The sequence below is a fragment of the Nuphar pumila genome, chromosome 8, assembly GCF_984573655.1.
Source record: "Nuphar pumila chromosome 8, dmNupPumi1.hap1.1, whole genome shotgun sequence".
In the NCBI taxonomy this organism is placed as follows: domain Eukaryota; kingdom Viridiplantae; phylum Streptophyta; class Magnoliopsida; order Nymphaeales; family Nymphaeaceae; genus Nuphar; species Nuphar pumila.
Genome location: NC_143256.1, coordinates 113,252,317 through 113,267,462, shown reverse-complemented (window position 1 = coordinate 113,267,462; position 15,146 = coordinate 113,252,317). Strand labels below are relative to the sequence as shown.

General features: G+C 38.1%; 1 protein-coding gene across 3 annotated transcripts in view; it reads left to right on the top strand.

Annotated features, from left to right (window-relative positions):
• The first annotated feature begins 562 nt into the window (after positions 1–562).
• LOC149830270 (adenine phosphoribosyltransferase-like protein, putative (DUF2358)) overlaps positions 563–15,146 on the top strand; it is a 42,131-nt gene continuing 27,547 nt past the window's right edge. For all 3 annotated transcript variants that reach the window (XM_090015763.1, XM_090015761.1, XM_090015762.1), the window contains exons 1-5: positions 563–652; positions 838–980; positions 1,176–1,285; positions 2,966–3,031; positions 6,850–6,932. In XM_090015763.1, the coding sequence (XP_089871889.1) occupies positions 578–652; positions 838–980; positions 1,176–1,285; positions 2,966–3,031; positions 6,850–6,932 (477 nt within the window). In that variant the 5' untranslated portion in view covers positions 563–577. The remainder of the gene's footprint in view (positions 653–837; positions 981–1,175; positions 1,286–2,965; positions 3,032–6,849; positions 6,933–15,146) is intronic.

Here is a 15,146-nt window from a genome sequence, read left to right as displayed (position 1 = left end):
AAGAAAATGAATTTTTTAAAAATATCATGACAATTTGGCGGACAATTTTTACTAAAGAAACATTTCTCACTATTCCATAACGCAGTTGCAATACTAAAATGTATCGCCCCAAGGGGTTTGATGCAGTGAAGGGTGGTCAGGGTTTCATTCCCATGAGCGTAAGCCCCTCACATTATGATGTTAAGGGATCTCAGCCGAAACTTGGCGACTCCTTTGGACAAGAGGTGTGTCACAGACCAACGGGTGCTATGCGTGATTGGTAAGAGCTGTCAGTGCACGTCCCCTTGTGGTGGGACGTTGCAGGTTCAAAACCCAATGGTACGTTGAATAACTGGTGGGGTCTGCCTCACCCAACTTGCCTTTAAAAAAAAAAAAGAGGTGTGCCACGAGTTTACAATGTTGCGAGCAGGCTTAGCCAACGCGACTGTATCTCTGATCTCGATGGTGGTTTCTGTTCTTCATGGAAAGATACTTAAATGGATCGGATCCGGTTCCGGATCAGCGTGTTACGACCCGTTTCAACCCTTCTGTGAAGTAGTTGACGAGCACGGGGTGGAATGTCGACCGTTGAGTGGCGATGGCGGCACTCTGCTGTTCGTTCCCTCCAAATCGCCACTTTCCCCTCTCCAACAGAAACAACGGGAAGATCGAAGTAAAGCTAAATCTCTGAGTTTCACTAATAATTCTTCGTATCCGATCCTTCTCGAAGTTCATGGATCCATGATTCTTTTTCTCTCTTCTTTTCGGATTTAATTCCGTCCCTTATTGCGTATTTTTCGTGGTTTAGAAAAAGAAACCGAAATCGTGATCTGGGGAATCGTTTTCTTTCGTTCGCAGAGTGGAAATAGAGTGTTTCCCAGGAAATTAGGGCAAAATAGTGGTTGGTTTTGTTGTTCGTCGAAGAAAGATTCGCGAATCCTCAGGTTTGCAGTGAGCGGAGCAACGGAGTTGCTTCGGATTTTCAGTAGGGGAAAAGCACGGTAATATCTGATTTCCTGACTTTTATTGAGATTTTCTTCTTTGGGGTTTTCGTTTTCGAGATTTTTGTGAGCATATATCATGAGAATTTCCCTGTTTGGCGCGTTTATGGTAGTTTAGGTAGTTTTATTTTAAATGCACTAAATTGGGTTATTTGCCTTTGCCCCCATCACGAATGACTTGGTTTTCGATGATAGTCCGAGAGAAATTGCAAAAGACCCCTCAGAAGAGAGGCTTTTGGTTCGCAATGTCGATGACGTGATGGACATCATCAAGTCGGATTATCAAAGAGCTTATTTTCTTACGGGTAATCTCTCTCTCTCTCTCTAAATTTTTTCCGATGAAATATTTGCTTGTATGAAGATTTCTTCTGCATTTTGTACTAGATATTAGCTATGGCTGCTATTATCAAATCTTTGATTTTTTTTTTAGTTTTTGTTGGTGTACGGTACTTTTTTTCACCTTTACGGTTGGTGGAGAAAAACTGATGAGCAATGCTGTAAATCTTGGATCTGATTGAAAGTTGGAAAAACTTCAAATTAAGTTGGATAAATAAAAGTCAGAAAAAGGATCGGATCGTTGTTTTCTTTGCTTAGTTAAAAATTCTAAAAAAAATATGAATATAACAGTTGCACATGAATAATACGAGAAAAATAGTAATTTGGATCATCAAACAAACATTCTCAAAATCCAGAATATTGAACGGTAAAATATAGAATTTCACTTGCATGGGTATGAATCATAAGAAGACATTTATTTGATTTGTTGTTCTGTATTTTCTTGGGCTTTGGACTCAAAAGTGTTTTTTTATGTTTTAATGATCAGGGCCTTCCTTTCATGAGATTAAAGTTCAAATTTTAATTCACAAATCTTGGAATATGAAACCAAATTTTTAGGAAGTTCTATTTTGTTGCACTTCTGACACTTTTCATCTTTTAATTATGTCAATTTTATCGATTATTTATGACCCCACAAGATCAAGATACTAAAATTATCATAATTTCCTTTATTTTCTCATCATTTTAACTTGAGAAAAAGTAACAACATGCATGACCCACAATCACTAAGGGGACAAAACATACAGATATAATAAGGCTGATAGCTGACAATGAGAACATATTAGAAAATTAACTTTGCATAAGCCAGTTAATATAGTACTGATGAAATGTTCCTTACCTTCTACCCCAAAAATAGAAAAGCCTGACAAGAATTTAACATCACCTGTGGAATTTTCTTGGAAACAGAATGGTTTGAAAATGACTAGCTAATCAGATTTCATGTTGTGGCAGTTATAATTTTTGATGATCTAGTTGTATTGATTAGTTTGCTGCACCTTTTATTTGGACACCATTATGTCCAACATTTTTCTTTAAATCTGTAGTGGTGGACGCTTGCTTTCTGGTAGACTTTATTATACCATTAAACTTCTTTGTTAGATTTCCTTGGATAAATAAAACAATTCTGAAAATATTGCAACAATTCAAGATCCCTGACCATGGGTCTACGAATATAAAGATTTTATGTTCCTTTTGTTTGAAATTCAGTAGGAATTCTTTTATTTGTTTCTGAATGGTGTTTAAATTCTTTCAGTTATACCTAATGATATGTGCAATTTGGTTATATTGATTCCAGTACTGTGATATTATAATCCTTTATTGGTGATGGTTTTGTAATTCTGGCGAAGGCAACACTTTTCTAAAAGTGTTTGCCACACTATCCATATCCTCATAATTTTATTTTGTAGTTTTTAACACGGATATTAGATGCATATATTAAATCCTTAGAAACTCATACTTGTCCTTAATCCTGCAGTTATATAGTGTTATAAGCTTTTTTGTGTCACTATAATTGCTACAGCAATCATTACAATTGCAAAAAGTTCATGTGCATGTGTATCTGAATTGATTTCCGCCTCATCATGCAATAAGAAACTGTTAGTAGATATCATTATTTTGAAATATTGAGGAATGTGACACCATTGCAACAGGGAATTTCACATCAGCAATTTATGCTGAAGACTGCTTGTTTGAAGATCCCACAATCAAATTCCGTGGTAAGTCTTTTGAATCAACTTGGTCATGTAAGCTTTCTTGTGCATTCGGTGTTACTGTGCTGAAGTTGAACAGAAAACTCTTTATCTCCCTAGTCCAAAATACCAAAATCATGTTTGGTAACTATATTCAATGTTTACAAGAATTTCTGCTTAAAATAATAGTTTAAAATCAGAACTGAAAGTCGGAGAGTGAAAAAGGTTGCCCTAAACCCCTGATTTGTTGCTAAGCTGGAAAAAAAGGTTTGATACATCAAAAGGCTCTTAAATCTAGATGATCAGTTGCAATAGAGCTGAAAAAAATAAAAGAAAAATATCTCTAGAAAGACGCCTATCAGATGCTTTTATTTGAGTCAGTAAAGTTCTCAAGGTTTTGTTGCTCCATCAAGCATATGTTCTTAAAGACAAAAAAGAGAAAATTGGTATTGGTATTGGTATTGGTATTGGTATTGATGACATTGTGATATTCCATCAGCGGCTTATCTTTTGGATTTTCTACACATATGCTAATAACTTCTTGAGGAATAAGAGTAGATAGAAGAGGAATAATGGTTAAGGGCCAGAGACTAATGTAGCCCCTAAATCAGTTTGTGTACGAGGGGAAGTTTTGAATTATACTATTTATTTAAAAATGCTAATCAGGGTTAAAATATATTACAGCGAAGCTATATCATATCTACGGATCTGCAACTCATGGGTGATGCAAAACCCAAAACGCAAATATTATTATACAGTAGTCAGACCCTGCCCTTATATGCATTTCATTAAAAAGTGAAGGCTATGATGCGACTTTTTATGTCAAAAATAGCATTTATATGCCAGTCTAACCAAGCAGTATGGTTAAACCCATGGTGAAACCTGGTCAGATATACTGTAAACAAATATGACTATCTCTCACAACAAGCCTTTTCAAGTTTGGGTGAAGATATCAATCATCCCCAACTTAAAAGCACACACTATCTGCACATACTATCTGGTTCTATTCATGACCCTTCTGAATAAATCAGCCAATTGATCTTGGGTTTTCTCATAAAGCACCTTGAATTTTTGTTCCTCTCTTCTCATGAACAAAATGACAATCTATATCATTATGTTAGGTACATTCATGAAGCATGAACTTGTTTACTTGTTTACAATGTATGTAATTGACTTGTTATCATAATAGAGTCATTGGTAAGGACACCTCAATCCCTGACTTACTTAGAATAGACTTGAGATACATCCCTTCAAAAGCTCCAAAGTTGTAGCTCTGTACTCCAACATGACACTTGATGTAGACACAATATTTTGCTTCTTGCTTCTTGCTTCTTCATGAAATGAGATTTCCACCAACAAAGATACAAAATTTAAATGTAGATCTTCTATCATAGTTTGACGCCCTGATCAGCATCTGTAAAATTTTTTATATTGCAATGGCTGTGGTTAACATATAAGATGTTTCTTTTTGGATATTTTTTTAAGTACCTTGGCACTCTTGACAAGGCTTGAATGTGATGTGAGTTGGTAATATGCATGTGCTGACTTAGCATACTCTCAGCATATGATATATATGGTCTTCTGATGGTGAGATAGATGAACTTGCCAACAATAATTTGATATCTTCCTATGCCTTCAAATGACTTCATCACTTTTGTCAAAGTTTTTCTTTTCCATAATGGATATACCTTTACATCCTAGCATTCTGGCCTATTTCAACAAGTCAATCACATATTTCCTTTGAAAAAATGAGACGCCCTTAGGTGATCTTAGTCATCTATTCCAAGGAAGTATCCTAATCGTCCTAAGTCTTCTATATAAAAAACTTAGCTCAAATAGAGCTTCAATCTTTTGATCTTCCTTGATATTATCTCCATCACCACTATATCATCAGCATAAACAATAAGAATGGTAATATGAGTTCTTTTCTTAATAAAAGAGAGCATGATCAGACATACCCTATTTGAATCTAAAATTTATTATAAGTATAAGTTAGAAGTATTATGACACTTGTCCTCCTATGCAACTTTCTCTACCTTGGAGATGGTCGGATTAGTTGACGATTCCGAGCTTAGGTTATCAAGGGCTTTGCACCGATGGGATGCGTTAAAAGGTATTTTATTGTGCTAAAAAAAAGAACCGATGAAACGTCTTTTAATTTATTGAAATAAGCAAAGTTTGCATGGCAGGGGTCGAACCCGAACCTAGTTTGAGTCGACTGGACCGAGCCGGGCTCAGTACCAAAAAGATAGATTGTGTCAAACTCAACTCAGCTGAGCCAAGTAAGAGGCTGCCCAATGTTGCCCCTTGACCGAGCCGGGCTCAGTTTAAGAAGATCGAACCGGGCTCATGCCAAGGTTGAACCGAGCTGGGCTTGGTACTAGCCGGGCTCAGCTCGGCTGTGCCTGACTAGCAGAAGTTGGGGACTGAGCTGGGCTCCATAATGACCTAGCTCAACTTGGACGGGCCTACCCAGCATGGTTGGGCAGGCCACAACCAAGCCAGGCTCGATTCCTGGGCAAGAGGGGAAACAAAGGGGGGGAGTGGGCGACGGCTTCAGCCGCCCCTACCTGGTCGGCACCCAACTGCCACAACAGCAGCCAGTGGGTGTTGATGTCCTCTGAGAAAGCAGAGGAAGAAGAGGGAAATACATAGAGGCGAGAGAGGGCAGGAGGGGGGTGTCGCCCTCCTCCCTGATGTTATCAGAGAGACGAGAGTGAGGGCTCTCATGAGCCTCTCATAACCCAGAGAGAGACGAGAGAGGGTAGGAGGGGCGACACCCTCCTGCCGTGTGTTAACAAAGATGAGAGAGGGCAGGAAGGGTGGCACCCTCCTGCCGTGATGCTAAAAGAGAGAGGACAGGAGGGCGACGCCCTCCTGCTGGCCACAGATGAGAGAGAGGGCAGGAGGGTGTTGTGCCCTCCCTCCGGCTGCAACAGAGAAGAAGGAGAGGTGAGAGAGGCGGCAGTGGCACGTGCTGAACCGGTCGGGCAGGGTGTCGGGCTGCTATAGGGGTTTCCCGATGAGGTGGTTGGTGCATGCGTGGGGTGGTTGTCGTGAACCACCACACGAGCGAGAGAGCGAGAGAGAGAGAGAGAGAGAGAGAGAGAGAGAGAGAGAGAGAGAGAGAGAGAGAGAGAGAGAGGTGCGTACCTGAGGGTTCGGGTTCCGGCCAAGGGAAGCTCGGCGAGAGGGGGAAGAAGATGAGGGACAGGAGAGAGAGGTGGTTGGGGGAGCTCGGAGGTGAGGGGGGGGGGGGGTCGGGGCAGGCTCGGGGGTTGGGGGTTTGCGTTAAAAAGAACCCCCCCGGGGGCTGTGTGGACCCAGATCCAGGTTGGATCCGGTCCTGGATCCAAAATAACATTTTTTTTTGAAAAGTGCGGGTCTTACATATACACCCAAACTCCAAAAGCTGTTTTAAACAGTTTTTCATTGAAACAATAATAATGTGTTTCTGTTTATTGTTTTTTATAGATATTTATAACACTGACCAGTGTATTATTTATAAAGGTCATACATAAATAAATACATATGGAGACCAGATAAAGGAACGTTAAAATCCTTAATCCATCTTATGAACATATTCTAGTTTTAGAAAGAGTTTGATTAAATATTTAAGTTACTTTATATACACTCCATATCCTTTTAAGTTTTGTACCCTCTGCGATATTCAGTCATGAATTTTTACGATTCTAACCCTATTATCTGTCTTTAGTTTCCCCAATATGTTGGAGTAGTTGCAAAATGCCTTTTATAGGAACATTTTTGTTTCTAAATGCATGGTATTTTGTGTTAACTGGCTTATAGATTTTAACAACAGAATCTCATTTATTCTTGTATTTCAGGTAGAGATCTTTATAGACGCAATTTGGAGTTGCTTGTGCCTTTCTTTGATCAGCCATCTCTTTTCCTAAAAGAAATTACAAAGGTATTATATGAGCATAAAACCCTTTTCTTAAAATAGTGCCAACAATGAGGCCAATCTTAAATGTTGTTGGGCTTCGTGCTGAAATATCATTATTCTCTGTTCTCGTGAGGATTATACGACTGATGTGGAATCTCTTTCTTAATCAGTTCTATAAGCATTTTGAAGTCATTTACTGGGCATATTGGAGCCCGTCTGGGAAAATTATTATCTATGACCTCTTTTATATTTCTTGATTTTGAGTTGTTGAAATGGTTTTGAAAATCATTAACAACCTCATGCAGGAATCTTACTAGTTTATGTACAGTGTTTCACAGTACCATTTCCTTTTCCCATTTCCATCTGCATTCTCAAACATTTTTGAATTGGATTGTTCCTTAAGTCTTGTAAAAATGTCTACGAAGAGACAATAATCATACAAGCACTAATACCTCACAAGAGATGTGCACAAAGGCGCTCAAATAACACTTGAACAAGTACGCACAAAGGCGTAAAAGGATATAAACATGCACAAAGGCATGAAAAAGAAATATATATTAAAAATGTGACAAGAGCTTGAGCTCCCAAGCTTAACCATTTACAAGGGGAAACACCCCTATTACATCACAAGAAGAGCCACATAGGAGGCTCCCAAAAGAGTCGTTGGGAGCCCTCAACAGTCACATTTGTGACCGTTGGGCTCCCCAACGATTCTTTTGGGGAGTCTTCCCTAGGTGGCACAAACCACAAAAAAAAAAAGAAAAAGAAGAAGAAGAAAAATACAATCATATTCCAAATGGAATATGCATAAAATAGGAAATTTCAGAAATACCCTTTTCAGGTTATTATGAGCAATATATATATATATATATATATATATATATATATATATATATATATACATGCAACGAGATTAAGGATTACATTTTAACACCCCCCCTCAAACTTACGGTGCGATAACCACAAGTTTTCCAAGAAGAAAATTAAATCTAGACGAACAAAGAGCTTTAGTGAAGAAATCAGTCAGTTGGTACTTAGACGTCACATACGGGAGATCAATGACCTTCTTCAAGTATTCTTCCCTTACATAGTGACAATCCGTCTCTATATGCTTCGTGTGTTCATGAAAATTATGATTCTTGGCAATATATATTGCACTTTTGTTGTCGCAGCATAACTTTGTTGGCTCTTTAATATAGACTCTCATATCTTCTAGAAGACGCCAAATCCATACAATTTTTATGGTTGTGGATGCCATGGCTCGATGTTCGGCTTCGGTGGAGAACAAAGAGACCTTTTGTTGCTTCTTGCACTTCCAAGAGACCAACGATTCACCTAAGAAAACACAGAAATCAGTGGTGAAGTGACGGTTATTGGTGTCACCTCCCCAATCAGAATCAGTATAGGCAATTAACTTTAATTTAGAAGATAAAGACAAAAATACTCCCTTATTTGCAGTTCCCTTTAAGTATCTGATGATGCGAATAACGGTACTCATGTGAACCATTGTGGGAGCATGTTGAAACTGACTGGAAATATGAATCTCATGTGACAAATCATGTCGAGTGATGCTAAGATACATTAGCGAGCCTACCAGTTGTCTCTAAGGAGTAGGATCGGTCAGAGGAATCCCGCCATCGATCTTCATTTTCGAGTTCACTATTTCAGGAGTTTCGCAAATTTGGTCATCTGAGATTCCTGACCTGTAAATAATCTCACAAGCAAGTTTAGTTTGAGATAGAAAATAACCACGTTGGTAGTAAGCAACCTCAATTCCTAAGAAATATGTCAGAAACCCTAAGTCTGACATTTCAAATTTCAAAGTCAAGACGGATTTGATATCCTTGACTCCTTTGACATCATCACCTGTTATTAACATATCATCAACATATAACAATAATATCACAATACCTGCATCGGATTTTTTGATAAATAATGTAGTATCTGTATACAACTGGAAGAAAATTCATTTTCTAACATAACATTATTAAATCTGTCATACCAGGCTTTGGGTGCATGTTTCAAACCATAGAGAGCTTTCCGAAGACGAAGAACATTATCTTTAGGAACTTTCATGCCTGGTGGGGCATTCATATAAACTTCTTCATTAAGATCACCATTTAAAAAGGTATTTTTAACATTCATTTGAAAAATGTTCCATTTTTTAATAGATGCAATAGTGATGAGACATCTGACTGTAACCATCCGTACTACAGGTGCAAATGCCTCTTCATAGTCAATTCCATATTCTTGACCATACCCTTTCGCGACTAAGCGAGCTTTATACCTCTCCGGAGATCCATCACTTTTAGTCTTAACTTTAAACACCCAACGACAACCTATAGTTTTCTTTCCAAAAGGTAGAGTTTAAAATTCCCACGTGTTAGCTTTCTTAAGAGCTTTGAGTTCATTTTGCATAACTTCTTGCCATTCTATACATTTTTTGGCTTTCTCAAAATTTCTTGGTTCAAAATAAGAATGAATGACACTAAGACAAGCTCTATACTTAGGTGAAAATGAGTCAAAAGAGACAAATCTTGTTGGAGGCTTTCTATTTCTTTCAGATCGTCTGGGATCATGTGTGGGAATAGAATCACTATGTTACTCAATTGCACTTCTAAATGTATTTTTATCTCTACGAGAATAGGTTATTGGGTCATTTGATGTTCTATCTTCTTGAGTATTGGGTGATTTGAAGTCATTAATGTCTACTTCATTATCACTATCATGGTTTGATGATATTTCATCATCACTAGACATATCATCATTACTAGATAATAGGTTAAATAAGAAAGAATAGTCAACATTTTCGTGGTGAGAGTCATTTTTTCCAAAGCCACTCTCATTTTCCAAAAATGTCACATTTCTTGAAACGTATAACTTATCATTTTTAAAATCGTAACAACGAAATCCTTTTTGAGTCTCGGAATATCCAAGAAAGACACAGAGAATAGCTTTAGGTGAAAGTTTATCATTTTTATCTGTAAGAACAAAGCATTTGCAACAAAAAATTCACAATCTGTTATAATCAGGTTCCCTTTTATATAGTGTTTCAAAAGGAGAGAGTTTACCCAAATTTTTAGATGGTAAACGATTGATAAGGTAGACAGATGCAAGAGTCGCTTCGGTCCAAAAAAGTTTTGGAATATTTTAAACTATGAGAAGAGTTTGAGTGGTTTCAATGATATGCCTATATTTTCTTTTGGCCAACCCATTTTGTTGAGAGGTTTTAGGGCATGACCTTTGATGAACAATATCACTATCTTTAAGATACTTCTTGAATTCATTTGAGAGATACTCTCCTCTGGAATAGGTTCTAAAAGTCTTTAAGTCGATAGTAAATTAATTTTTAATCATCACATGATTTAAAGCATGAAAAAACTTCATGCTTATGTCTAAGAAAATATATCCAAGAGTACCTAAAAAAATCATCCACAAAAATCACATAATAGGCAAACCCTCATTTTGAAACAACAGGTGTCGGTCCCAAAACATCCGAATGAACAATTTTGAAAGGTTTAGAAGTAAACATGGATCTTTGTTCAAAAGGCATACTTCTCATTTTTCCAAGAATATAGTAATTACAAGAGAATGTATCTTTACAAAGTTTTTTAGCAAAATGCAAATAAGATAACTTGGTGATATTGGGATGACCAAGTCTTTTGTGCCAAACATTTATATCCTTATGTTGGGCAACATTACAAAAAGAATTTTTAGAAACCTGAAGAGAGTCCATATAATATAAGTCTCCCTTCCTAGAGCTTTCCCCAATCAATTTCCTGGACCGACGATCCTATATTAAACATTTATTAGAGGAAAATTTAATATCATATTCATGGCCCGAGAGTTGAGACATGGAAAGAAGGTTCAAGTTTAATTTTGGTATAAATCTAATTTGGGGAATGAAAAAGTTTTGAGTTTCAAAATTCCCAACACCTTTATTTTCAAGAGAAGTCCCATCCGCAGTAGAAACAAAAGATAGAGAAATATTTTTTGAATATTCGGAAAGAGAATACATGTTTGGGGACATATGAAAAGAGGCACCCGAATCCAAAAGCCAAGAAGTTTTACCTGGAGGAGATGAAGTAGACATGGTGGCTCCCGAGATGTCTCCTTTGAGGAGAGGTTGAAGTGCCTCCATAATTTGGTTTAGTGAAAGAGATCCACTTGAAGAGGTCTCCTCCTTTTGTGGTTGAGAGGTGGTGTGGCCATAGCTAACAACTTCTTCCACTTTGGACAAACGGGTTTGATATGCCCTGGTTCTTTAAAAAAATGGCAAACAATTTTTCTATAATCTTTTTTTCCACCTTATCCACCATTTCCTCTTTGGTTTTGATTTTTAAAATGAGGGGGGCTGTCACGGGCCTATTTTCTTCAATGGGCCAACGCAGCGCAACGGTCCTTCCTTACCGCCGCAAGCCTACTTGTCAGCTTGCTTGCCAATCACGAAAGCTTGTAATCAGAGAGCAAGAGAGAATAGTGGGAAAAGAATTGCAATCACAAGAAGCAATCACAACGGGGGTGAACAAAATAAAGCTCAACGCATTTAATTCATTCACAATTTTGCCCGAGGGCTATTACAGTTCAAGCATACGGGCTGCCCCTTCGGGGTATTGATTCACCTCAATCGGGCAGCTTAAATCAGACTCAACAAAAGCAAAATAGACTCTAAGCACAACTTTACAATGTAAGTCGCAAGAGAACATGCTCCCCCCTTCAAATCATGCGCCATCCTCGGTGCCATCTGTTTCATGGTAAGCTATGACTTCAGCTGGGTAGCGGCTGTTCATTCGGAATGCAGGCTCCCACGTTGGTTCCGCTGTTTCCTTCTGTAATACCCGTGAATTTTATCCAATAAATAAACTTGAAATTTATGTCCTTCAACTGGTACAAGAATATTTTTATTTATTGTATATGTTATTTGTATTCGGATATCAGATATTTTGTTTGGATCTTCAATATCGGATTCATAATATCATGTTTAGATTTTTGATATTCCCTTTTGGATCTTAGATATCGGATCACAAACCTTAATTTGAATACTTAATAATAGATTTTGGTCAAATGGATCAGATCTCTGGTTTCAGATCCTCAATATCAGGGTCATATTAGATATCAGATCCAGAATCCATGAAGGATCCATATATATAAACATGCATATAATAAAGATATATACACAACGAACTCGAGGATTCACAGTTGGATCCATTTGGATCTAAATTTTGGATCCACATCATAAGGGGGTGGCGCGGATCCAACTCAAAAGGGCTTCCGGGTCCGGACCCGGGCCACGTCCGTGAAAAAAAAAATAGAAGGGATTTTAAGTGAGGGGCTTAAGAAGGCCCGATAAAACAAAAAAAAAAGAAAGAAAGTTAGGGTTCAGCGTGAACCCTAACTGATAGTGCATGGGAGGGGATGGGCCGAAGCACAGACTCATGTCTTGACTCTCACTCAGCACAAGTATACGATAGATGTTCTCAGCGAAGCAGGTATGAAAGACTGCAAGCCTCTAGGAACTCCAAGTGTGCTCCACCAAAAACTAAGTGCTCATGATGGAGACCTGTGTGAGGATCCCACCAAGTATTGCAGTCTAATAGGGATGTTACAGTTGTTAAAATGTACCTATTATATATATATATATATAAATTCTGTATATTACATCAATACCCGATAGGGGTATTTTTGTAATTTCACAGTTGTTTTAGAAAACAACTAATTTTTCTTTTTTGAATAAATGTAATTTTTAATTTTTAATTTTTATTTTTTTCATTTCTTTTTTATTCTTTTTGAGGACCTAAAGGGGCTCCAACATAGAAGTCGTTGGAGCCCCCAACGGTCACAAATGTGACCGTTGGGGGCTCCCAACTGTGAGAAATCAGATGTGGGAGTCACCTTACTATCGTAGCAAGAGATAAAGAGAGAGGTAAGAGGGAAGAGAGAAAAAAATGTTGGGCGGCAATGATGTCTTCTCCCCTTTCCATTGATATTTATATGTTGTACGAGTGGTACAATACAGTACAATAGTACAATACAGTACAGTATGCTGTACAATACAGTATAATACAGTACAGTAGTACAATACAGTACAGTATGCTATACAAGTGGTACAATACAGTACAGAAATATATTCATTTACATATACATATTTAACAGCCTCCCTCAAGTTGAGGATGATCTTCAATCATGCTCAACTTGCCCTTAAGTAACCAAAATTGATGACTAACCAATCCTTTGGTGAAGATGTCTGCTACTTGGTCTTCTGATCTGACATACGAAGCCTCAATTTCTTCTGTTTCAATCTTTTGTCTAACAAAATGCTGATCAATCTCAATGTGCTTCGTGCGACAATGATGAATAGGGTTAAAAGAAATATTAATGGCACTTTGATTATCACATAAAAGCAGAGAGGAAGAGATATGTTCATTCAACTCTTGAAGAAGATGCCGTACCCAAGTGACATCAGCTGTCCCTGCTGCCATTGCCCTGTACTCTGCCTCAGTGCTGGATTTAGCAATGGCCTTTTGTTTCTTACTACTACAAGTGACAATATTTGGGCCAATAAAAACACAATATCCTGAAACCGACCTACGCTCATCAGGGTCCCCACCCCAATCTGCATCACAATATGTAAGTAAACGGTGTCCTGTAGTGAAGCTTTCATCTTTGTGATAGAGCAATCCATCTCCAATAGTCCCTTTCAGATATCTGAGAATACGCTTAATACATTCCATATGACAATCAGTGGGAGCATGCATAAACTGAGATGCTTGATTTACAGCATAAGCAATGTCAGGTCTTGTAAATGTAAGATATTGCAACATACCAACAATGCGGCGATATAAAGTGGAATCATGATATAATTGGCCTTCTTTTGCACTAAACTTATGATTTAAGACAGATGGGGTGCTGAGAGGTTTACAATTAATCATACCAGTGGTGTGAAGAATGTCAAGAGTATACTTGTGTTGACTTAGAGTGAGTCGATCATCTTGTCTATCGACTTCAACTCCCAAGAAGTATCGCAATGGGCCTAAGTCCTTCATCTTGAATTTGGCCATGAGTAAAGACTTGACCAAGGCAATATGTGCATCATCACTCCCAGTGATAATGATGTCATCAACATATATAAGAACCCAAGTAGTAACATGATCATTCTTATACATAAATAAAGAATGATCAAGTATACTCTTAGAAAAGCCATGCTGCTGAATTTCCATGGAGAAACTCTCAAACCAAGACCGAGATGCCTGTTTTAAACCATAAAGAGACCTTCTCAATTTACAAACCCATGTAGCCGCATCATGTTCACTATATCCAGGAGGTTGCTCCATATACACCTCTTCCTTCAAGTCCCCATGTAGGAACGCATTCTTGACATCCAACTGGCTAAGAGACCAACCATGCTGAAGTGCCAAAGTGAGGATCACACGAATGGTGCCAATTTTGACAACAGGGCTAAAAGTTTCCTCATAATCTTGCCCATATTGTTGTGTGAATCCGCGTGCAACAAGGCGAGCTTTATATCTTTCAATGCTACCATCTGGTTTACGCTTGATCTTGTAAACCCATTTGGAACCAACAACATTTCTATCAACAGGTCGAGGAACAATATCCCATGTATGACATTCATGAAGTGCTGCCATTTCTTCGTTCATAGCTTCAACCCAAGCTCGAGAATGGGCTGCCTGATGGAAAGTAGACGGCTCTTTCTCTTTGGCCACATTGGTTAGAAACAACTGAAAGTCAAGAGAAAAATTGTTGTAACTAACCCAACGATGGATAGGATGCCTTTCACGTGTGGATCGTCGAAGAGGGGGAGCCTCATGAGATGGAGTTGAAGGGGCTCCTCGACGGGCATAAACCAAACCTGAAAACCGTGAAGGTGCATCCTGGATGATGGAGTTGTCTGCTTCAAACTGAATTGGTTCATCAACAACAGGATCTCTGATAGAGTCATATAGCAAAGTATCACAAAGCCATGGATCATAAGTAGTTTGCTCATATACCTGAGAAGTATCACAAGTGCTGAAATGGTCATCATCAAAAACAACATTTCTAGACACCTTAATCTTACCCAAAATAGGATCATAACATCTATATCCTTTATACCCATCGGCATATCCCAGAAATCTGCACTGAACTGCTCTGTCCTGAAACTTGTTACGTAAAGAATGATCCACATGGACATAACAAATGCATCCGAAAGCATGCAAATCATCATAAGAAGGGTGAGAACCG